This window comes from Stigmatopora argus, chromosome 6, assembly GCF_051989625.1.
Source record: "Stigmatopora argus isolate UIUO_Sarg chromosome 6, RoL_Sarg_1.0, whole genome shotgun sequence".
Taxonomy (NCBI): Eukaryota; Metazoa; Chordata; class Actinopteri; order Syngnathiformes; family Syngnathidae; genus Stigmatopora; species Stigmatopora argus.
The window spans coordinates 11,242,870-11,268,273 of record NC_135392.1 but is presented as its reverse complement, the minus strand read 5'-3'; the positions used below and the strand labels follow the sequence as shown (position 1 = coordinate 11,268,273).

Below are 25,404 nucleotides of genomic sequence, written 5' to 3'. Positions count from 1 at the left end.
TAGATGAATAGGCTCCATCCGATGCTATGTGCCGCTACAAAAGAACAAATTTAAAAGGATGGATATCCACTTTGTTTAGAGGATCCTATGCTGATGCTGATTAGCCATTTTCAAGCAGTACTCGGATCACCTTATTTCCAATGAAGGCCACAACTAATGCTTGAAGCCATTACGAAAGCATACTGTTTTGAAAGACTTGAAGAGGACGGATAGCTACAAACTGCCCCAATAAAGCTGCAATGCAAAGGCTATCACCGTTAGCAGTGAGTAAATCAAATAGTCTACCATGGAGATTTCTATGAGGATCTCGTCCGCTGCCATCATCAATAGTAAAGTTAAATGGCAAGGTTCCTTCTTTCAGCCAGCACACCCAGCAATGCTTGAGGGAGGAGAGTGATTGGCAGAAGAGTGGAGGATGCTCTATCTTTCTGCACTTGCTGTGACAGTCCCCTCTCCTAGATATTTTCCACCTTTACTTGCTCGCAACTGACCCTGCATGTGGATGAGAGAGTGAGAAAGAGAGGGACTGAAAGTGACAGATAAAGAAGCTATATGGACTCTGAATTAAGAAGACAGTCTCTCCTGAGCCTGCATCTACCTTCCCTTCTCTTCCCTTTCCAATCTATCACTTAATTCATCCAGTTCCCCTTTTATGCCCTCTCCACCTTTCTCTGCCTATCTTCACTCTCCCATACCTGTGGAAAAATTCCTTTAGCTGAAATTAATGGCCTCTCATGAGTTGAAGTGCTATGTACTGTCTCAGGCAACACGACAATGCTGAAAACAGCTAAACATATTTTTTTCTTGCCATAAATTCATCATATATATCAGCATATTTCTGTGATAGTATTTATATTTTAGCTAGGTTACAACCCTCCTTCACATCTGTATGGAATACTATGAGACACACATTTAATAAACCTATTTGTACACAGATTTGCACACATTTGTTTTAAATCAAAGGCAAGATGACACATTAGCTGAGGACCTCCCTGCTAATAATTTCATGATCTTTGCCTGAATCAACATTTTTGCTTTGTATTAGCAGTAAATGTGGATATTTTGTTGTGTTGAGAAGTGTTGACTATCTCCAGTTAAACAAAACACACAGTTTTATATTTGCCAATGGGATGAATGATTAACACGGATTACTGTTTGCTCAAAGGCTGTTGATAGTTTTTGGATCCACCCGGACACAAGAAGTGTGTGCATTCATTTATTTACTGTGGCAATTTTTACTGTTGCTATAGTTGTTGTGAGGATTCAAACCCTTTCTATCTCCAATATAGAAGCTTACACAGTGATAGACATGTTAGAGCTGGAACAACACCAAAACTTCATAATATATTCTCTTTTATGATTGCTCGCTTGTGTATTTATAGGGGACTTCCTAATCTATTCAGGTGCAGCATGTCTTCCCGTGGCAGCAGACCTCCTGACTCTGTAAACAAGTGTTGGTTTAAAATTTACCTCTTTTAATCCCCTATCCCCTTTTTTTCTTGGCACCTTCCACCATAAAAAAAAAAATCTGTCTTCATCCAAGTTGGGAGTGTGTGTGTGTATGTGTGGGGTGGGGGGCATGCACCTTGACATTAGACCATCCCAATCCAAAACCCTCTGGAAAGCCGTCTGAAGATGCGTGCACGCGTTACTTGAATACAACTGCCTCCCAAACACACACACACCCCTTCACTGATTTAGTCACACACCTGCATGTATGCAAGATTACACCCACACACTCATCTCCCATGCACCCACACTAATCCCCTGCATGAGACTTTGCTACATCCCACAAATTCATAGCGTTCTCCTGTTGAGGTTTATCATTTCCCTTGACTGTCTTTCTCTTGGGTGTTTCTCCCCACATGTGCAAATGACTGTGAAAAGCTTGGTTTGTGTGGTGCTACTGATAGCGATGACATGTAATAGAAGAAAAACATGCACCATTGCAGCAAAAAAACAATTTAAGAACTACTGTTTACGTTCAGGGTTTCACGGTGATAGAGTTAGGATGTCGGCCCCTGAGATCAAAGGTTATATTCCTCTTTTTCCGGGTACTCCACCTTCCTCCCACATCCCCAAATCATGTATGCCTGTGTACTGAGCCGCTGAGTGCTTAGCTTGGGGTAAAAGGCTGTCACTAATATCTGGCGAACATCTGACCCAATCATTTTTCAATGATATTCAGTTAATTCTCCACCCGAGGCACATCCATCTAGCTGTCCTAAGAAGATGTCAGAGAAGTGATTTGTTGCTCACACTGACAGTGTTCATTCCATTTTCAGCTCATTTATTTTCTAATTGGGTTTATTGTTGTATCAGCTTTTGTATGGCTGCAAGCCTCTGTGTTTAATATCATTTTCAGTAGATTATATGCATTTGAAGCATCATTTGAAAATAACTTGTCGCAATTGGTACATCACGGGCCGCCTCGTGGTGTAGTGGTTCATCTGACTTCGGTCCGGGCAGGCGTGGGCTCGATTCCAGCTGGTGGCGGTATGGTCGTCTATCTCTCTGTGTGATGGCTGGCGACCAGTCTAGGTTCACCTGAAGTGAGCTGGGATAGGCTCCAGCAACTCCCGCAAACCTTCTGCGGTTGCGCGCTACGGAAGATGAATCAATGAAGGAATTGTTACATTATGAGGGTTGTTAATAGAGCTATCGCGCAACCTTTTGAATTTTCATGATTGTTCTTTTCTTTTGGATTTACAATTTCTGTCTTTTCTTTAAGAGCAGAGAAGTGTCCAGGGAAGATTGTTACACTGCAGTTCATACTTACAGATACGATTAGGGAAACTATATCTGTGAAATTATTTAAGTCTTTTCTAACACCAGACATTCAGATCAGGAAAAATGATGTAGATCGGTGTGAAATAAAAAGATATACGGATGTCTAGGAGGCACTGGAAGAATTGAAGGCAGGAGGATTGTATAAGCAAGTATAAACTTGTGAATATTACATAGTGTATGAGGAGGACAACAATAGAGATTTCATGCATTCTTACGAAACTGTTACATTTTTGGACAAAAAAAATGTTTTTAAAAAGTGCATTATTATGTCCTCACGGGCAGCATTGTTGTGTATTACAATAATATGTTTAGGGGTTATGGTTCTGGGGTTAACCATTAAGTGTTTGTTGATGTGACAATGGCATGCTAGCCTAAATCCATCCAGTCATATTCTATTTATAGCCTATTGTATGAGTTATGTAGATATTTATGAGACACTGTTACTTAAATGTCATATAGGCATTTATGACCACAATGTAGTATAGTATACTAAATATTTGAAACATTTGAAAGAAAAACACTTTTGACTAATTCTATCTGTAAAAAAATGATGTTTATTCATCATTGTTTCCCTCCCACCAGAACCTTGATACTTACCGACAGATGGCTGAACAATACAACCAGGCAGCCACAAAAGCAGAGACTAACATCAGGTAAATGCTTAAACTTTTATTTTGAACATCTCAGGGTCGGGCACATATTGTCAATTTCTGCATGAGATAGTGAGGTTGATAGTTTTCATTTAAGCAAACAAGCCACAATTTCCTGAACTATTTCATTTGTTATTGTTCATTTTCTTAAAATATGCAAAAAAATACAGGCTATATTGGTGAAAAATTCAGAATTATATGAGATAGCATATCAGTCTTTTTTCAGTGCCTTGATAGCGCAAAACTGTTTATCTTGAGAAAATTATATTTACTTTGGTTTGATGTGAATCTTACACTCTCCTCAAATCTGTGTACCAACATAAATATAGCCATATATTATTAATCTAGCCTCAGCATTGATTATATTTTAATTTAAAAAACACTGCCATGCCTATCTTTCAGTCACCATATTAAAATGCCAACAGGCTACAGGCTTGGTGCTGGTAATATTTGATTCAGAGAGAGGCTGGAGTCTGCTGATGGAAATCACAGCATGATGTTCTGAAAAGGCACTTTTCTTTGGGATGACAGGTTTCAGAACTCCAAAAAGAAAGACAGTTCCATTCAATTCTAAAAGGATGCCAATCTGGCACTACTAAAGTCTGCAGGTGCTGCCAATTTACACCCTGTTTTTTTGTACATTACGCAAAAGGACAAAGATAGGGGAATCCTACTTTTCTGTGTATATGCCAATGATGATAAGACAGCTAACAAATATATTATTTTTCTTAATGCTCTTCCATTATGTTGAAAATTATAGTGCCCCTCTTAAATCAACTGACACCTGTTGCCCAAAATTTGATCCACATGATTGTAGTGGGCAGGTTTTTTTAGATGACCATTCATTGTTGTATAGAAATATTACATTAGAGGTGGAATGCAGTTTTGCTGTTGGGCCAAGGCCAATCTTCATATTATTATTTGTTTTGCATTGCTCACACTAATACTTGACAATCTCAAACACATGTGGGTACAATTTGTCTTCCGGCAACTGCGTGCTTGCCATATAGTATAATTACTGCATTTGGGCAGGATTTCATTCAGTTGTAGTCGCTGTCATTTCCGACTAAACAGACCATCCTGTAATTATTCTATTTACTCTCTGCTGATGGATGGATGCATTTTGAAATATGTAGAGCCTAATGCAGCTCGAACCATTTGCTTCTTGCATTGAAATGGCCATTTTATATGCATGCACAAAATTGTTGGTGTCCCTCTGTTTTTGAAAGAAAAACATGGTGAAAGGACTATGTTATTTTCTTGATATACTTTTGCGTCTAAAATCGAGTTGCTTGGAAAAAAGAATAATTTATTCATTATCAAGGGCTGTCAGCGTTTCCCCATAACATACAGTAGTGGAAGACTTGCATGTTCACTTACTAGCAAATCTTGAAATCCACAAATCCTCTTAGAAAAACTTGTTTTGAATTCTGAAGTCACTTCTCTAAGGACAAAACTTAAAGACACTGGGTGGGTGTCTTTTGTGAGGCTTAGCCATAAAGTAACTGCTGGCTGCTCACACATAAAAACACCTTGTAAACTTATGGCAACCTTATTTTGTGCACCTCAAAATCTTTTCTTGGGTGTCACCCATATGAACGGTACTCCAAAGTATTTCACCACTTTGTCCGAAAGAAATGCTCTTAATCCACCAATGTCCACCTTCCCTCTTTTCCAGAGAAAGGCTGTCCCCTACTGGGACAGAAATTCAGAAAAGTCTGAAATTCACACACAAGATGTATTAGATTTTGATCCGGAGCTCCCGCGAAATAAAATAAAGTGAAGGATGTCGATCGACGTCAATGGTGGTCAAAACATAATTGGCACACAATTTTGTACCTCTAGCCAAAAACCAACTATGCATTCTATACACTTAATATTTATTTTGTGTAGTGCTTCGTAGTGTACATTTTCATCCAAATTTTCAGGCAAAGGTGATAAAGTGTATTTTCCGAAAATTCTGTGTAAGTGCCCGAAATTGAAATGGCTGGCAATGAAAGGCTAGTGGTGATAAGTGATTCCAGATAGTCTTGCAGAACGTCTGGTGCAATTTGAGTGAGTCATCCAACTGCTGAAGTTTGGTTGATTGAAATGTTATCAGCAAATAGATGTCACACACAAACAGGCCCGCACATGTGCACCTTATCTTGTTCTTGAATGTCACCTGTTTTAATGAAACCCTGCTCTTATCCCCTTCCATCACACTTCCCTATAGTTCCTCAAAGTGAATTTGGTGGGGATCAATCAGCAAAGCTAACAGTGCAAATTGTCCTCCTATATTCCTATCTCCACTTTTCACTCCAGCTATCTGCATCTGTTCTCACTCCATGGCACCCATTTGTCAGTTTTAAGTGTAAGGGATTGACTCACCCCCATCAGACATATTTGGACATTTTCTCAATTGCTAAAACACATTTCACAAACTCTCTCCTTTTCCTCGCAACCTTTAAAGACAGCACACCTTTCTAAAGTTACATAAACAAAATAGCACCTTGTTTCTTCAAAGCTCAAACTATCACACAAATAGATGCTCAAACTCTGCAAAAGGTTGAAAACTATTCATCGTGTATGTATGTATGTATGTATATACATGTGTATATATGTATATATACATGTGTATATATTTGTATGTGTGTATATATATATATGTGTGTATATATATATATATATATATATATATATATATATATATATACACGTGTATATATGTATGTGTATGTGTATATATATATGTGTGTGTGTATATATATGTATGTATGTATATATGTATGTGTATGTGTATATATATGTGTGTGTGTATATATGTATATATATATATATATGTATATGAATGTATATGTATGTATGTCAGTCATCAGATTGCTTCAGAAACTAAATATTACCTCTAGTGTGGGCAAGTGTGATTTGTGATTACTAAATGTTATCCTTGTAGGACTATCATCTAATTTCTATACAAGGATTTCATGCCTCTTTAATCCTTTTAATTTTACCCAAGGTCTGACATCTTTGATCTTCTTCTCTTTTCTTCCTGTCCACTCAGAGTAATATAAATTACAGAAGATATGCAGCTTTGGCTTTTGCTCTAACTGAGTGCAAATCCTTGTTATCTTACATTCATAACCGCTAACGCACAAACAATTCCAACTTAGACAAAGAAGGTATAATAAAATGTTACGCCTTAACACTCTTAGCCTTTTCCTCTTATTGCTTTGTTCCCCATTGTCATGCTTTGTGGCAATTTAGAACGTAAGCTCTTTTTACATCTACCACACTGTGCCAAGGTGAAACAAATTTGAATGGGAAACTTATTTGAGCCCAATCTTTCTTCCGCAGAACTGCATAAGGTTATGCAAAACATCACAGAGAGTAATCCATTTGAGTGTTGTTGTTTTTTTGTTGCAAAATTGTTGCTGTCCAACAAGCCAGAGTGGCTAATAGTTTTCTAATAAGAACTCACTTTTAATTTCAGTCAAGTTTAATTTCAGGCAGTTGGTGCAGATTAGCAAAGACAATTTTCTGCTTCAGATTCCATTATTAGAACACTCATGGTATCAGAAAGTTTCTCTTCATGAATAGAGAAAAGAATTTGTATTTTTTTTCTACTTGAGCTTGGATTATCACCTTGGGGCTATTGTTACTGTTATCACCAACTCTGAGTGATTCATTCAGAATGCAGAACAACTGCCATAATTTTAAGTTAAGCAAAGCCGTGGTGTAATTATATTCGTGCTATATAAACTCTGAAAGAGTTTTTAGATGACTAAACACAAAAACACTAATTTTAGCATTAGATTATTCACTTATGTTTAACCTTCGCACCAAGAAGGCAGACTTTTTTTGTCTCTTTTTAAAGGAATGCGCCAAAATTTTAGTGTCAGATGCTTAACAAAATGTCTGGCATTTACCCTCCAATTTATGTTTACTTGATAAAATCCCATGAACCAACAACACCATTAAGATGGTGGCTATTTGTCATATTGTTAATTATAGTGCATGTACACTTTTGAGTTAGGAGTATAAATACTACAGCCCACTTTACAACATTTTACCCAACTCACACATCTGTATATCATACTGACAGTTGAGGAAACACAAACCTAAGCGGTGTGTACCAATTCAAGATGTACTGAATGAAAACCAAACGGATTGGTTCATTTATTGGATTTGGGTGAAAGCAATCTCTCCCTGCATTTAACCATTTATTGAAATGATATTGTTTCACATAACTGTGGCGCCCTATGTGTTCATTTGGATACAGATCTCATGCCTGAGCTTCATGGCTCTGATTTAAACTTCTTTGATTATGATTTATGTCCATAGAACCATTTATTGAACTAAATTATTTTTTAGAAGCATCTTCATCTGGGGTTTTCATGAAGGGGCCAAATGTAGGAATTGCTTTTCAGCTATTCAGTATATGTTTCTCATATTTCAATAGACGTTATAGAAAGATGTTTGTCACACTGTCTAACTCTGTTCCCAATAGTTAAGATAAGATTTCTCCATTTTAAAAGTAGAAACTAAGCAATAGTTGATTATGGCTTTGATCTTGTGTTCATAACGGATGCCCCACCTTCCACAAATTAGCCAATTATGAGATCAGTTCTTTGTCTTTGTCCAGGTTGCCACTGCTTTCTAGGTGACGTAAACTGAGGTTGCTTTCTCAGTCAGAATTAACAATGTTGTCTTCCCAATAGAACAATAATAACTTGTTCTGAATGTCAAATGACTGATGACAAATTCAGAAACAAAACAATATGCAGTGAAAATGCCTTAAATGGAGAAAAACAGAAACAAAGTTGATGTTTTGTGTCTCAATAATTGGATTAGGGGGTTACTATCAGTTTTCGGACACCGGTCTTCCATATTGGTCCTTGAAGCAATGTTATTAAATATAGTTTTGTTTTTGTACTTACCTCTCCAGAATACTGATATGAAACGGTTCATTAGCACAATCTGGTAAAAAAATGAATAGCTTATAAACAGTGTTCTTACTAAATGACCTTGTAAAATGATGAAAGGAAGTGCAAAAGTGTTTTACATCTGGGGTGCATGAAAGAATTCAAGCAATAGTGCAGACGAGTAGTGCAATATTTTCTGAGGATCGTGCAAGCTGTAAGGTTTGTCATTTAATACGTCACTGCCATATTTACCGCTACTCTACCACCTCTCCCCTTTCTTACTCTCGCTCAGGTTACATTCACTTCTCTTTTCATGAATATTCTCTCTTCCAGTGATTAATCCTGTTTCTCTACCCTCCACTGGATACACATTCACACATGTAGACACATACAAACAATCACTGCAATACACATGCCAGTGCAGACCCATTCCTTCTAATTTTCAGAGTGTATTCTTTATCTGGTGCATATGCCACATAGACTTAATTCAGAAATGCATGCTAACAAATTAATGGTATGTATTTCTCATTGAATACAAGGGGCCTATGCTCATTCATATGTGAAGAATGCATAATTCGGAAATTGCTTCGTGTGATGCCACAAGGGAAGCACTCATTTATTTGACTTGTCAGTGTTTGTACTTGCAGATTGAGTAAGTAAATTGGTCAACATGAAATATAGTGGCAGTAAAAATAAAAATACATGATGAAGATATCCAGGGTGCCGAAACGTTTGGCTGCTATTGTATACTTGAATTGGGGGCAATTGGGAACATACAGTTTCTGTTATGACACATCAACTGAAACCAACGATCTCTTGAACTAGTTAAACATTAATTGTACTCCTCACAGTTGCAATTGGACAGATTTTTCAAGATTTCTTGTCTTTTTATCCATCCATGGTCCACAATCTAATGTTGTTACCTGAGAGTAAAGATGTCAATTGCCAAAAATAAAAAAGCAAACAAGCAGGCATAAATTCCAGATTGATAAAAATGTATAACATGATATACACTTTTGTCTTGACACCAACCTTATGTACTCGGTAAATTCAAAGTTGTCGCCTCTATTTTCTAACTGAATCTTTTTGATACTATTTGGACTAAGACAGAATGTACATGCCTTTTTTTTAGTCACGTCTATCTTTTTTTGGTGTGCATGTGTATGTTTGTGTGAGCAGGCCCCGGTCGACTACATCAGTTTGCAGTGAGCTGCAGGCCAAAGTGCTCCAGTGTTACAGAGAAAATCCTCAGCAAACCCTGTGTTGCTCTAGTTTGGCCAAACAGTACATGACCTGTGTCCAGCAAGCCAAGAAGGTAAGTCAAATTGCTATGTGTGGGTGTAGAGCTGCAAGATAGGGATAGAAGAACTTGCTATCCAATTTTTTTCATTTCGACATTTTGACTTTTTGACGCCTGTGCCTCATTTCCCATTTAGTTTCAGTTTAGTTGGTGCATAGTGGTTATCCGTTGTAGTGCGCTGGGAGTATCTTTGCTTGCCTTTTTTGACATTACGGCCCCCAAAGAGGAAAGCTGGGTCTTCTAGCAATGTACTGAATGTACTTGGAGGACACCAGATTGGTGAAAAGGTGTCCCCTTTATGGGTTGGAATGAAAACCTGCACCCACTGCGCCCCTTTGTGGCATAGTTTGCCCACCCTTCCTTTAGCTGATGAGAGTCAGCACCTTCAAATCTCAGACCATGGTCCTCGGACGGAAAAAGGTGTAATGCCCTTTCTGGGTCAAGGATGAGGTCCTTCCACAAGTAGAGGAGATTACGAATTTTGGGGTCTTGTTCACTCACAAGTGAGAGAATATTTGAACATGAGATTGACTGGTGGATTGGTGTGGCATCTGCAGTGATGTGGAATCTGTATTGGTCCCCTGTGACAAAGTTCCATTTACTAGTCAATTTAAGTTTCCATGTTCACCTATGGTCACGAGTTTGGGTCATGACCGAAAGAATGAGATCCCGGATACAAGAGGCTGAAAATAGTTTTTGCAGCATAGTGCATAGGCTCTCCTGTAGTGATAGAGTTGAAAGCTTGTTCATCCAGTAGGGATTCGAAGTAGAGCCTCTACTCGTCTCTATAGAGAAGAGATAGATGAGGTGGCTCGTACGTCTGATTAGGATGCCCCCTGAACGTCTGCCAGGCGACGTCTTCTGACCAAGTCCGACCAGGAGATGACCCAGGACATGGTAGAAGGATTTGAGGGCCCTTCTGCAGGATTTAATTGAAATATCACACCTTTATTAGTTTCTTGAAATCATTTTGTCCAAATACACCTTGAAACATTCTTTTGCTATTAGTCTTCATACTCACACCATAGCTTATCTACAAAGTGCTTATTTCTACGAACAACACCAAGAAACAATAACAAGGACAAATGCTACTGATGTGAACTGGATAAGAATCATAATAGTTGGGGAATTTGTGTCTGTAAATAGTCCAAACAATCCCTGCACTCACTCAGAATAAAAGCATACTGGCTTTTCCAAATCCTTCAAGCTATTATTATGCCACTCAAGTGGTGTTCTTTGTAATAAAGCTCTCTGTGTTTATAAATACAAAATTGTTTTCTTTCACTTTAGTCTTGATAAAGGAAAGCAATTTTCTGCTTCTACATTTCCAACAATCATTACATTCTTTTCAGTTTTCAGTGTGTCACTTAGTTTCCTTTGTCTTTTCTTTCTTATGTAATCAATGTAGTAATCAATGTAGTAATCAATGTAGACTCATTTCCTTTAAAAATATATATTCATAATAATATATTACATTATATCATATATTAGAGATGAGATGAGATGATATTATGTGAGATGAGATGAGATATTGCATGTTCTCCTGGCCTTGTGTTGGTTTTCTCTGGGTACTGTGATCATGAATGGTTGTCCATCTCCTTGTACCCTGCGGTTGGCTGGACACCAATTCAGGGTGTGCACCGCCCAGTGCCCGAAGTGAGTTCGACTAGGTTCCAGCACTCCCATGACCCTTTTGAGGATACCCTTTTTTAAGATACAAATTTAGATAATTAAAATGCTCTGATAAATCATTCACCATTATTGTCAAATTCTATTTATTCCAAGCACAATGGAAAAATTCTTTATTTTCCAAAGTGACTGAAGGCTAAAGTAGATGAATGTCATGTTTATCCTTCATACTATTATTTTTTTTACACGTTACAGCAATGGTAAATCATTTAAGTTTCTTTAGAATTTCCAAGGACTGGTGAGTCAGAATAATAAGTCTATCCTTGCCATCTTTTCAACCTTTCTATATAAGGATAATCTATAAGATGAAATCGCTCTTTTCAAATTGTAGTCGCTCTAATCTTTTGAACAGTTGGATTTTCAAGTTGACCTTTAGACTTCTGAAGACTTCTCCATCCATGGCTCAAACTTAAAAACGCACCTAAAGGTTGCAAGATTTAAGAGGTATCTGAGTAAATGTAAAATGGCCGCTATTTCAGAGCACATATACAACAATTTAAGTATGTCATCTCTTTCTCTCATGTCCATCCTGCTTGCCACAGAATAATCCTGCTGCTGTCACCGTTGATGTATTTTTCTGTCCCACTTCCCATCCTCCACACATCCATCTAGTCTTATTAAGACCTCTTCCACTGCTTGTCAATGTACGCTTTGTCACATTAGTCTGTGCATTAGTTGTGACCTGCACTGCTGGCCATTGAGTTCTGTCAGGTCTTTGCAAGGTTTCGTTAACATGACAGCTTCTACCTCCATCACTCCATTGGGTGCATTGTAGGTCTTGTTGTTTGCACAATGGCACAACTCTTCATTTAATCAAAAGCTACAGGTTCAGATTCAATGGATTAGCATTTCAGATTTAAGATGTTTGTCCCAAGACCCTTCTGGTCAAATATGCCTATTTACAGATTTTCTTGAGTCAGCTGCTTTACATCCTAAGAGCACCTCCAAACTTTATAGTTTTGTTTTGCTTTAGCACTGAGCGCTAAAACCTGTTTATGAAATAACTCGCCAGATCTGTGGTATCAATTTCAAGTATTCATTATATGATATATTGCATATATAAATTGTAGTGCTATTTTTTCCCTTCAGCTATGTTTTGAATATTAAGTTGACACAAAAGCTTAACGCTTTACTAAAGCCTTTGACAGTTTAAAGTCACTGTTCTTGTGTATCCTTTGAAGGAATTTTCCAAAGCAGACAGGTTTTTCCTTACCACGTCCCTATTTGTTATGAAAAGGAACATTTAATCGTGTGCAAGAAATAATTATTTGCTGAAGCTGAAAGTAGAAGTTTTTGGTATGAATAACTCAATGCAACGTTTGAATTAAGGTTTTAACATGATTGATTTTAATAATTCCAAGAAGTACAATACATATGTAGAATATAATAATTAAAAAAATCTCATGTTACCTCATTTCCTGCCATTGATGGAAATAGATGTCCAATCCATTTTAACTGAGTGCTCATAGTTCATAAACACTGTGAGCCCTCTCAGTTGAAATGTATTTAATGTCTAATGAATTAAGTGTAAACAATTGTCGCTGATGGATTTTATGACACAGAATGAAGGTTTCTGCTCAGTCATCTGTTGGTAATCCTCCGTGAAACACCCCTGAGTGTTGGACTTCCAAACAAATGTGTCACACTAAGAAAGTAAAACGCAAAACAGTTTAACAACAGTTGACACTGACTGGAACAAAAGCCTGTTCAGGTCTATAGACGGCTAGTGTAATTGGATGTTGCATGATGACGGTTTAAATTGTTTCAACTTTAGAACATTACATTCATATAATTTCTTTTTTTTTTTACAAATGGAACCTGTGGCCATTCAAACTTTATTGTACCACCATATAGTCACATCCGGCTGAATTTCCCCTATATGAATAGGCTTTGTTCATTAAATACAAGTACTATGGATTATAATTACTTTTTCTCAGTTGCTCGATATTTCCCCCCAAAAATCTGACATTGCAAATGGCATTCTGCTTTCTGCTTTTATGCCAGCGTCTGAGCAGAGCATCACAGAAGTTTGCCTTACTTTTTTTACTCCTACTTGAAATTGGGCCAAGTCACTATCTACCGAAGACCAGCTTTTATATACTGTAATATTTCATTCAAAAGATCTTTTATGTTTCATTGATTGATATGCTTGCGAGTGCATGTAGACCACACATACACGGAGACCTCATAATTAGTAAGGCACTGTATCTCTCCACATCCTTTAAAAATGTTATTAAAATATGTATGGTAGTCATCGACAATTATCACTTAGAGTTGTACTTCAGCATGCCTACTTAATCAACCTAGCATAAATAATACTGAACTGAAGAATATTTACCAGTGTCTAATATATCTGCAGTATGTCTTTAGGTTTTTAATTGCCTTTAGACTATTCATCATATATTAAAGAAGAAATTAACTTGTTCCATTTAATTGTTGCAGACATATATTCCAAAATTTCTGCTAAAACAGAGTGACACTTTATTGTGCATTCTCAGTTCAGTGCACACTCAAACACCAGGGTGGACAAATGCTTCCTTTAGGAGACTGATGGGTTTAAGTGGGTTAAGTGTGCGGAATAAAAAGGCAAGTGTCTCTTAGATGCAGTGGTCCCCGGTGGATGATTTTAAAAAGGCCCAGAAATAGAATTTGCATGCTGCAAATGTTTGACAGTGGAGACTCATTGAGTTGTGGAGGAGGGTGATGCTGATGACCCTTGCAGTAAGTGTTCGTCTTCAGAAACTTTTGTTCTTCAATGTGACTTTGACAATGAGTTTTTTTTTTTTTAAATCACATTTTGAAACAGGATAAGTGATGATCATTAATGGTGATTAACGTCGAAACGAAAATTAATAACATTACAAAAATTAATTTGGAACCAACATGTCATTGTCCACATACAAGTCGCACCCCTGACCAAACTATGGAAAGAAAGTAACTCATAGTTAAAAAAAAATCACTTTTTTTTACAAGAGACCTGTTTAAGCAGTCAGAGTGACAAGAAACCGTTAAAAAAAACATCACACAATTAAATCCCTCTCAAAATTAAGAAAAATAATAGATTCCTGCGACCAAAGACATCCTCAATACGACACTACTTTTTGTGTAGGATTTCTATGCTCCACATGCCAGCCATATCTTGTAATCGCTTTTTAAAACCATAAGAAATGGAATTAATGTGTGTATTTTCACCATAGTGATGGTTGTAATTTGCAGTTAAATTTCTCGCTTGTTCAAACACCTGAAAAAAAGACAATTGACATAAAAAAACGCATCTGTGGATATTAATATACACACATTTATCCAGACACACTAGCTCAAATACTTGTGTCCATCACTTTGTATTCCATCCCACTTCTTCATCATCCTTCATCACCAAGGCGACCATCCTGTGAAAGCACAGACCACATCAAGATTAGCTGCTTTTCTCCTCCATACACCCCATCCTCCACAACTTTGGCTGAAATCTGTATCATAGAGCCAGCTAAACTTCTCATCTTTGCCACTGCTCTCCACTTCTTTGTATCATGTGATCAATTACATCCTGCCACATTTGAGCTGCCATGTGCTTTACCAGAGAATTGGGACTCAGTCGGTGAAGTTGTTTATTTTTTCTTCCCAGCAGATTGAAGTATTGATTATCATGTTCACTATCATTAACAAAATATTTGCCCAAGCATGCTTGCATGAGGCTTCAATTCTCATATGAGGTCATAAATATTTTCTGAATAGATTTGTTTCATAAGGAAGTGGAGAAGGAAGTGAGTAACATGCTGATGAATTGCAAGGTGTTCCAAACAAAGAAATTTTGGCCCTGTGGGGTATTCCTTGCGCAGAGAGTAGGGAACTGAGAGTACACTGTAAATCAGAAAACAGCTAGTGAAAGTGGTCTGAGCTCAAGATGATGGGGCGGGAGCCCTAATAGAATTACTATCTCAGCATATCTGCTTATACAGCTTCTAAGAAACATCCAAACTGAAGGTGTTTATCCATCCATGTACAGGTAAAGACTAATGAATTGAATCACTTGGTCACACAACAGGGAGCCTAATAAGTGACCTTGTATGTTTGGGGGGAAAAAGTTGTGATAGCTCCACGATAGTGTCTGATTGACAGTGTTTGCTTGGCAACTATTTTCTGGCCTCCCAAGAGAAAGGCAAGCTGAGTACCGTTTGCGCTGAGCAGAAAAGACAGTTATTGATTTTCTAGTTGTCTATTATTTTTGTTTTTCGCAGAGAAAGGGCCGAGTGAGCTAGTGTTATTTATTTATTTATTTTGTATTTTCCAGCTTGTGCGTCAGTGGATCTTTGTATGTTGTTAGATGTGTGTTCAAGGTGTAGGTCGGCTGTCTCTCTTGCCTATTAGCTGAGGTTTGTGTAAGTGTGAACGGAGCCTTCACGTGTATCCTGTTGCTTTGACACCACTCCGGTTTGAATTGGATTCCTAGCCAACCAGTGCAACAATCCTCCAACACCTCACACTGCTCACTAATTGGATGGAAACTAGCTGGGGAGAGAAATGCCTCTTTACTGTGTGTATATTTTGTATGTTGGTGGAAAAAGCGGTTTCTGTTTCCAACAACAAACTTTTTAATCAGAGGTATGAATGCTCTGTTGTATGTTCACCTTTTTAGGTTTACCTCAAACAAATCTAAAAGTAAACATATGCACTTGGAACTAAAGATAAAAATGCATAAAGATTCACGTCGTGCTGTGTATGTGAAGTCTAACAAAAACAGAAATACATATACATGATAGTGAGTCTCCCATTGGTGGATGTAGAGGCAGTAAGAGGTCGTGTTGGGGCCACAGTGATGTGCCAACGTTATGTCCCATTGGTGGATGTGGTGTCGCTCAAGTTAGTGTCGCGAGCCAAGTGTGCCAACGTGAGATTCCCATTGGTAGATGTAGTGGCGCTTGAGGTAGTGTCGTGACCACAGTGTGCCAACACGAGGTTCCCATCGGCGGCTGTTGCGGCGCTCGAGGAAGTGTCACGACCACAGTGGTGTCCCAATGCGAGGTTCCTATTGGTGGATGTAGCAATGCTCGAGGCAGTGTGTCAACGCGAGGATCCCTTTAGTGGATGTAGCGACGCTCGAGGAAGTGTCGCGGCCACAGTGGTGTGCCAACACGAAGATCCCATTGGTGGCTGTAGCAACACTAGAGGTAGTGTTGCAACCACAGTATTGTGGCAATCCCACACTCCTATTGGTGCATTTGGGACTCTGCTCTCTCACCAGCAGGTTCCAGATTTTAGCTTACAGGTTAGCAGAGAGCCATATGTACCCATCAAAAGAGACATATATGGTTCGTGAGCCATGGGTTCCCGACTCCTGCTATACAGTACAGTCTACATACACACAATAGTGACCTTTTTAAAACAGTCAAAAGAGAAGAAAAAAAAAGTAACTATCCTACTTTGGACTCATTATCACCTCTTCATTCCTAGGTAACTATTGCAATTTTGTATTATGAGAACTGCAGGTGCCCTTTTAAGGCGTGTGCACTTATAACACCCCCAGGAACAGGTACGCATTGTCATAGCTAGTGCCTGTTTGTTCTTTGCAATTGGAGTAGAAAAGTAATGTTTAGCTGAATTATTGTAGCCGTTAAATTAGTTGAGATTTTCCTTTCATTATATAGTTTTGTGAAGTGTGTTAGTGTACATAATATAGCAGTGTAGTCTTAAATCTAGGGCATACCTTGAGCTAGAATATTTGGCTGTCCTCCTTGCCCAAAGTGCCTAGCATGAAAAAGCTTCTCCTGTCATTAAATTATCCAAGTGTGGATGGCGACGGGCCAAATGTGGTTCCGAGGATTCATATTGAGCTGCGTGTACTCAGGGAGGTGCTTGGGGTCAATTTGAAACTCTGGAACGACTTCATGCATTATACATGAGACATAATGTCCCATCAAATTGTCGGGTATTCGGGTGACAATGGCGTCACGTCGTGACTCACACAAGCACACACCTTCATGAAGAACTGCCTTCACACAAACAGTGTTTGCGAGCATGTGTGTTTGAACACGCTTAGTTCCCTTTTTATAATTCTGAACCCGAGTGGAACAGCAAAGCTAAGTCCCCTTGTCACATTTGGCGCTCATCTCCTATTCAGTGCTACAGGCTGCGATGCCCTCGGATGTACTTGGCAAGTAAGCAACTAACCTGCCCGCCAGCATGTCCGCTTGCCAAAAGAGCATTGAGGTAGTTTGCATGCAAACTTGCCTTCCCAGCAGCCACGAGCTAATGCTTCACTAACCTTGTCACCCTGAGTCTCATTCTGTGATTGTGTGTTTGCATGTGTATTGACAAAGACTGTGTCGACTTGCACCCTGCAGGGACTGGCTTAGGTCTAATCAGCTCCTTCTCTGCACCAGCCACCACTATTCTTAATGGGTATAGTAGCTTTTTCTTATGCTACAATGGATCAACTAAGTTTAAACATGAGCGCTACAAAATACTACAAAAATTAATCCTCAAATTTCCCACAGAATCCGCTAAACCCAATGCCTCGGACGGCAGATTGATTGTACCAATTTTCCATAAATTGGATATAGATGTTGAAGGTTTGAATAACCTTAAATACAACTTTACTTTAGCTTTTAAATATATCTCAAATTGCATTGAAAATATTTCTTAATCTGATCATAAACTCAGGATCATTGTGATGAAATCTTTGGGAAAAAATGCAAAGTACCATTTTTATAGGCGTAAATATGAGTATCGTTAAAGTGTCCTGCTCCTTAATCAAAATTAGCTGGGATCAGATGCAGCTCACTAGGAAAATGGAGAGATAAATAACACACTTTCTTTGAAAATCTAATTTCTCCTGATTTTGTCTTTGGCTTTTAATACATTTTCTGTTGTCAGATGGTTTTTACTCTACATACAAACAACGGATTGAAATTAATGTGCAATACATAACTGGATGTTTTCAGCCTCGCCCTGTATTGTGTGCCATGGTTTGTCTTCTTCATGAGTAGGTTGTCACATCAATGTTCAGCCCCACGGAGGAGCTGTTCAAATAATCAAGTAAAGATAACCAGAGTTTCTTTCGAGTTTCTGGTCGATTTGGTAAGCACATGAAAAGCATTTGTTTTCTAGCTCATTGAATGACATCAGTTCTAGGTCTTTTGTCACACAAACACGTTAAACCCTTGACTTGATGAATTGGTATGCTGCAGTCACTGTACGTTTAGAAACAAGCCTGTCTGTTCTTGTGTCCCTGTGTCTCACTCTTGCAGAGCCCATTGACCAATCACGGATGAGAAGCCCCAAGGAAGAAAGTATGAAGAGCAGAAGTGAAAAAGAAGGAGCATGTCAAATCCATCCAATTCTTCCCTCACTGTGCTTTTCTGTTAGCCATCTATTTATTTATTTAGCTGCCACCACTGAAAAGCTTTCCCCTCTTCTTTTTCCACTCACCCTCCTTCTGTATTTTTTGGAATGAATTATCTTGATTTGTTCCCCTATGCCTTGATTTATTGTCAAGTTGCACAGGCACACCCCTGCCTTCTCAGAAATAAATCCAGGTGATCCGGTAGCGACCAGACTGTAGGTTGTGTGTCTTTGTGTTGTGTGTGAATGTGTGGAGTGAATGTCACATCACAGCATGCTAATAATGACTTGAAATGGGGTTGTGAGCTGCCGTCTTACAAGGCCCAGAGGCTTGAATGTGTGATGTGCTTGTGATTTCATTAAGTGAGAAAAGCAAAGGAAATGAGTTATAAATGATGTGGAGGACAGCTGAATAGTGAAGTGAGCATGTATTAATGTGTTTTAGCGTGCGAGTTTGTGAATGTATATGCATGTTTTTGTATGTCGCTTCTTATTTATCTTGTTGTTCCGCTATAGTTAACCTCAATGTATTTGTGTGGTCACGCGAAGGTTTTGTGTGGGTGCACATGAGCAAAGCAGCAGACAGGCCACATATTGTCCCTGCTGCTGTTACCATGGTGACAGTGTTGGTTTGCGCTAGCAGCAAGGTGTGGAGGAACCTTCCAGATAACCCCCGAGGTCAGCACACTGAGGTACAATGCACAGCACCATCGAATCTTGCACACTTAACCTTTCCACCTTGCGTGCGCATGTGTGTGTGTGTGTGTTTGCCTGTTTGGAGGGGCTGATTTGGGCCATCATTTTTATAGATGCATTTTCATTTACAGCTACGGAGCAAAATGAGGGTCTACTCAATTTTTTAGTCACTGACAGCTACAATAGTAATATTTTCAGCAGATAGACCTCTCATCGTTTTAACGAATGTTGTGCATGACTGCTATATGTGTATTCTAAGTGTTATAAGAATTACGATATAACCTTTTGAACACTCTAGTTTGTCCATCTTATATCTGTTATAGTGAAAAGAAATAACGCTCGATGGAATGTTTTAATTAATGGAATGATTTGTCATATCAGAGCCAAGGTGGGAGGGGTGTGTTTTTTTTATTGGTGTTATTTTCACACTTTTTCCTAATGATACAAGTGATTAAAATGTTTAATTTAATCGAAAGCGGTCCACAAATACTGTTGTTAAGTGATTAAACATTTTAATCACTTTATCAGATGTAATTTCCAACTTGCACCCTTAAAATTTTTAATGAATTAAATTTACAGCACTAGCTACAACTTAATTGATCATTTCTGTATTTGTAATGAATGGCTCATCTATATGTATAGGTTGAAGTTAAATGGCAACTAATACAGACAAAATAATAATTGCCCAATAAAGTGACAGGTTTGAGCTAAACCATGGATCATTTTAATAATTGGTCCATCTTTTCATTGGATAAATATAATAACATGTTTAAATTCCCATCCCTCATACCTATTTTATAAAAAGATGGAAAAAAGAACATTTCAAAATGACTGTACATAAAATGTACCTAGATAAACTGATGATAATTTTCTCAGTGGTGTAATGAGTAATATATTGGAAAATGTGCAACAGTTATCATATTACGAAGTCGAAACATGATTATCACAAGGTCTAATAGCTGGGAGAGCTATACCAGCTTATTGAATACAGTACATAAATCACATAACATTTCAAGTTATTCTCTTCACAGCTCTCTCCTCACCTGGATAGCTCACAAAAAGAACACACACTTCTGTCAAGGTTGAATAACCTAAAAAATGTTTTTATAAAAATCATGACTTCTCGGTTTACTCAATTACACTCCAATCTTTACGTGCAGCACTTGGTGCCCTTCGAGGCTTTTTGTTCAAAAGCATTGAAGTAATTTTCCAATATGTTTTAACTGTTTCATGCCTAAGATTAGGTTTTGAACTTGATCTTAGTGTGACATCACACCATGCCTTATTATGCAAGTACCAGCCCTTTTTATTTTTCGTCCATGGCCATTAATATCTGGAGTGCTAAACCCTGTGAAAAGTGGTCTGCAGGCTGCATTAAGCATCAAGCAATATTTGAATCTCCGTATACATGTGCATTTGCTTTGCTTTTCTTTAGTATTTTTTTTTTGTCTCGTGACCAGTTTCTCTCTTAGTCACTTTTTACCGCAACACCCATGTCGGTGTTTGACGTCTACCGAGCCGAGAGGCATTTTTTTTATGGTTTTCACTCCGGCAAAAGTCGGCCTCCTCACTCGGGCCATAATCGACTTCCTCGCCCCCCACTGTGCATTGCTTTCTATGCTCACAGGATGACAATGACCTCCAGCCTTGACTCACTGTAAGTTTGTTGGCATCAATTGAGTGAATGTTTTCCGTAGGATGAAATATTAAAAGCATATCTCACCATTTTTTAACCAGTGAATTCAAGCGAAATTCTGCCTCCTGACTTTTGAAATACGCCCCTCTGCACGCAAGCGACCATAGGACCCGCTGAAGTGGCAATGTGAAGTGAGTGAATATTTTATTTTTGTATTATTGTCATTGAAGAAATTTTGTAGTGTCTCCGCGATTTGGTCAAAGTCACCACATACATTGCTATCGCCCGATCCACAAATAACCAATCGGAGCAAAGAACATTCAAGTTGGAACAAGTCAGCTGAATTTTAATGACATGCCCCAAAAGGACCAATTAAAATAGTTTATAAAATGACTTTCTGGGCACTTTCAATGCAAATTGTTGTGTATACCTGGCATGGGATCCAAGTTTATGGACAATTATGCACAAAACAAAGCAAACAAAAAAACTTTAGTTTCAGTTTAAGTAATTTCCCATAAGGATCAAAGTCAGCTTCATTCATCTTCCAACTTTCCTTTCCTTTCTGAAATGTTGGCCTTTTCCCATGAAAATTGGAAGTAAAAATATCACCATTACGGCAATGGACAGCATCACTTGTGTAGTCCTACTAAACTTCCAAACCAATTGCTCTGCTGTTTTCTGGTATTAGCACTTTGTGTAGTTCTTAATCATTTAACCTTTTATCTCAGCAAAAGCATATCAGAATTACATGCAATATCTAACCTGCCATGCTTCTTGTACAATTTAATTACAGTAGCTCTAATACAAGAACTTTATCTAGATTGCTGCATTCACAAAGATAAGACTGCATTTATTTAACAATTTGATTATCTTGTGTACGTGTGGTTTAAATTTATGGAGGAGAAGGTTGCTCTTGCTCAGTTAGTATGAGTACACATTCCAACATGTAATTAATTTCATTCTATCCTGCAGTGGTCAATAGACCATCAATTTATCGATTGCAGTTAATCAACACATCAGATGCTCCAAAAAAATACAATTGACCAGTGGTCCACTTTTGATGATGGATGTATTCCCTCAGTCATCACGCATGTGGGTGTGTGTTAGAGACATTCAATAGCGCCTACTTCGTATCCCGCTTCTTTACCAAGGATTAGTTTGCTCTGACCCAACAGTTATGATGCACATATTGCCCATATTGAACCCTGCGCCATATTCGAGTCTTTATCCAGAGACTCTCATATCTTCCCTCTCCTTGACATTTCTTTACAAATACCAGCTTCTTTTCACTCTGTTATTGCCTTCTCCCATTCAGTCATCTTCCTATTAAAGAACATCCTGGAAAGCCCAGCCACCGCTGTTTGCCATTTGATTTTTATTAGAAACACCTGGCCTTTAATTAAATGGCCTGATTTAGAGGAATATGAACGATATTTCACCAATCTATAAAATGAGGGAGCACAATATTTGAAAAGAAATGAGAGGAATGGCCTTTATTGAGTGTAGGACTGTGATAATAGATAAACAGGCCTGATGCAGGTGTGGTTTTGGTTTCCTCAGAGAAGCATAACTTCATTTCTATTCAGTCAATTAGGATCTCTTCATGCACATCACATGCTTGTCATCTTATTTTTTCTCTCCTGGGACTTCTAAATAGATTTTGTTGTCCCTGCCAGCCTTTTTCTCAACCATGTACCTCCGCCTCAGTGCCGTTTAAGACCTGGGACGATGGTTGCCACGGTAACTGGCACCGCTTTGATTGGAGGAATCAGCTGCAGAGTTGGAAGGCATGCTTTTCGATGCGGCAGTATTGATTCATAGTCTCCAACTGTTTGTGGAGCTCAGTTGACAGCACTATGTAGATTTAGTAATTGTTCGAGAATGTGAAGAATTCAACATATTGTAATTAACGCACTATACCGCACGCCTGTTTATAAACCACACAGCTTGAATTGAAGTTTTAAAAAGTCCATATATCGCACCTTACTATAAGCCACGTGTTTATGTCTTAGGGTGGGATATTTACATAAATAAATTGTTACAAAGAAACATAAATTGACTACCCCAATTAACATCACGGCTGTTGAGGGGCTAGAACATCCGCCTCACAGTTCTGACATTCAGGATTCAATCCCGGGCTCCGGGCTGCCTGTGTGGGGTTTTGATGTTCCCACCGTGCCTGTGTTGGTTTGTGATAGCGTTGTCACAATGTCATCATGGCGTAGCATCTGCCAAGACACCGAGTAGAATTCAAAGCAGATGTAACCCACTTTTTAAAAATTAATATTTTTCCCAAGAAAAAATGAAGCTCATACATAAATAAGCTGTGTTATAAATGCCGCAGGGTTCAAATGGAAAGGCAAAAGTAGTGGCTAAAAGTCCAAAAATTATAGTACATCTATACTCTTTTACCGTTAAGTGCAGCATTTGACAGGTGATTGTTTGAGTTTTAACCTAACCAGCGTAATGTCATCTAATGTTCTGTATGCTTCAACAGCTCGCCTCCACACTCTTCAGTTTCTACTCGGCCAATCAACTGAGTTGTTGTCAACCAGCGAGGAGTGGTGTCAACTTTGACAAAGCATTGCCCTTTGGAAAGGTTTAATGGGGATCAATTCACATAAAGTAAGACACATGCAGTCACATAAAAGTTACGAGATATCTCCACACTTCAATCTGCTCTGTCTTTGACTTCTTCCACTCAAATGCACTACTATTTCTCTCCCCCTCACCCCGTTGTTTTTTTCCCCCTTTTCCTTTTCGAGCCAACTTGGCTTTGTCGCTTTGAGATTTTGCCAGTGAACCTAATTGGAATGTGTGACTCCATTAATGACTGTGAAAATTCACTATCAGGGATCTCGCTTGCTAATTGAGTCGTCTTTTATTAGACAAGGTAAGAGAGCAGGGTACATGTGTGGTTAGAACATCTGCCTCAGAAGGATAGGCTCCAATCCTATCATGACCACACTGAGAATAAGCAGTATTGAACATAAATACTAGATACCAAGTCAATGATTTAAACTAACTAAAACACCCAATCTTTCTAAAAAATATAAAACAGTTTTTAAATTGTCATTTGCTCATTCAATGCGATAGTGTTAAAATATGAATGAAGGACTACAACCTCAAATATCAAATACAACAATTGTACTCTCCACCCTTCCAAATATGATTATTTCCAGTTTTCATTGACTGCGTAGGACACCCATTTGGTTATAAACACAGCAGGCACTTCTTTTATTGGACATCATCTTGTTTAGATACCATCTATGGTTCAGTCATGGATGCAATTCACATTATTTTGTGTAGCTACCATATAGAACAACCTTACAGGTTTTCTACAATAAATAGGATTCTATAAATTCAGTGTAAGTAGCAGTTTTGCTCACTACAGTAGTATAATATAATGTCAATTTAAACCACACCTCAGGCAGTGTTGTTCCTATTTATGTTGTCCTGCACTGCAGAACTGTCAAAATGCAGAAAAATGTTGCGTAACTGCTCTTATCTGTCAAGAGCAAATCCTGCTTGTGTTGGATTAAGGCAACAGGAGCCTCTCAAAATAGAAATACATCTTAATGTTATAGTAAACCTGTGAAATGACTCTAAAATGTAACATTTGAGGTAGTCATAATGCCCTGGAAATATTGAAATAAAATAAATGGCTTTAAGTGGAAAATGACTTGTGAAGGTTAGGAACAAAGAAACAACAAAGCTACAACAATTAGCTGGAGGTAATAAAAAAACCACAAAATATTTCAAATTGAGGTGTAGGGAAAAAGCTTTATGAATTAAGTTATTGATGGGCTATTGCCCAGTTTTATTCATGGCTCCAAGCAATAGCTTACTCAGTTTCAATGTCTCTGCCCTTGGTTTTGTTATGACTTTCTTCACTGACCACACCATCTGTACAATATGTCCCTGAGAGATCTGCATGCTCTTCAGCCGGCATTCACAGACTGTAGATATAAAGTGGACATCCAAAGGATGCTCGCGCTTTGCAGAAAGTAGACATAACAGCAGGGGAACTGACCTTAGAGTCTGGACTGAATCTCTGCCTGTCACCGCACGTGAGGCAAAGGTGGGCCACTGCAAGAACCTGACACTGTCATGGCTGACACGAGAAGGGCCAATGCCCTTCTGTAAAATGGCAATACAAAGCAAAGCCAGAGGGATGTATCGTAGGGTATTAGTATTTGATTAAATCAGCTTTTAATGTTTATCCAAGTGGGTAGCATTGTCATATGGCAAGGTCAGGTAATGTGAAAATAGAGATAGGCAGCTTGAAGACAGCAGCTCCTCGCTTTCTGTTTTATTAAATGATTATAGAGGTTGAGAAAAAAATGATCCAACTTCCTCTGAATTTATTGCTTCCAAGAAAAAGAGTCTCAGGGGGCTACGCCA

The 25,404-nt window shown here is 38.4% G+C and overlaps 1 protein-coding gene across 2 annotated transcripts in view; it reads left to right on the top strand.

Annotated features, from left to right (window-relative positions):
* Positions 1-18,882, top strand: part of chchd6b (coiled-coil-helix-coiled-coil-helix domain containing 6b) — a 30,288-nt gene extending 11,406 nt beyond the window's left edge. For both annotated transcript variants that reach the window (XM_077603787.1, XM_077603786.1), the window contains 3 exons: positions 3,373-3,443; positions 9,521-9,656; positions 18,575-18,882. In XM_077603787.1, coding sequence (XP_077459913.1) covers positions 3,373-3,443; positions 9,521-9,656; positions 18,575-18,598 — 231 coding nt within the window. In that variant the 3' untranslated portion in view covers positions 18,599-18,882. The remainder of the gene's footprint in view (positions 1-3,372; positions 3,444-9,520; positions 9,657-18,574) is intronic.
* Positions 18,883-25,404: the final 6,522 nt, after the last annotated feature.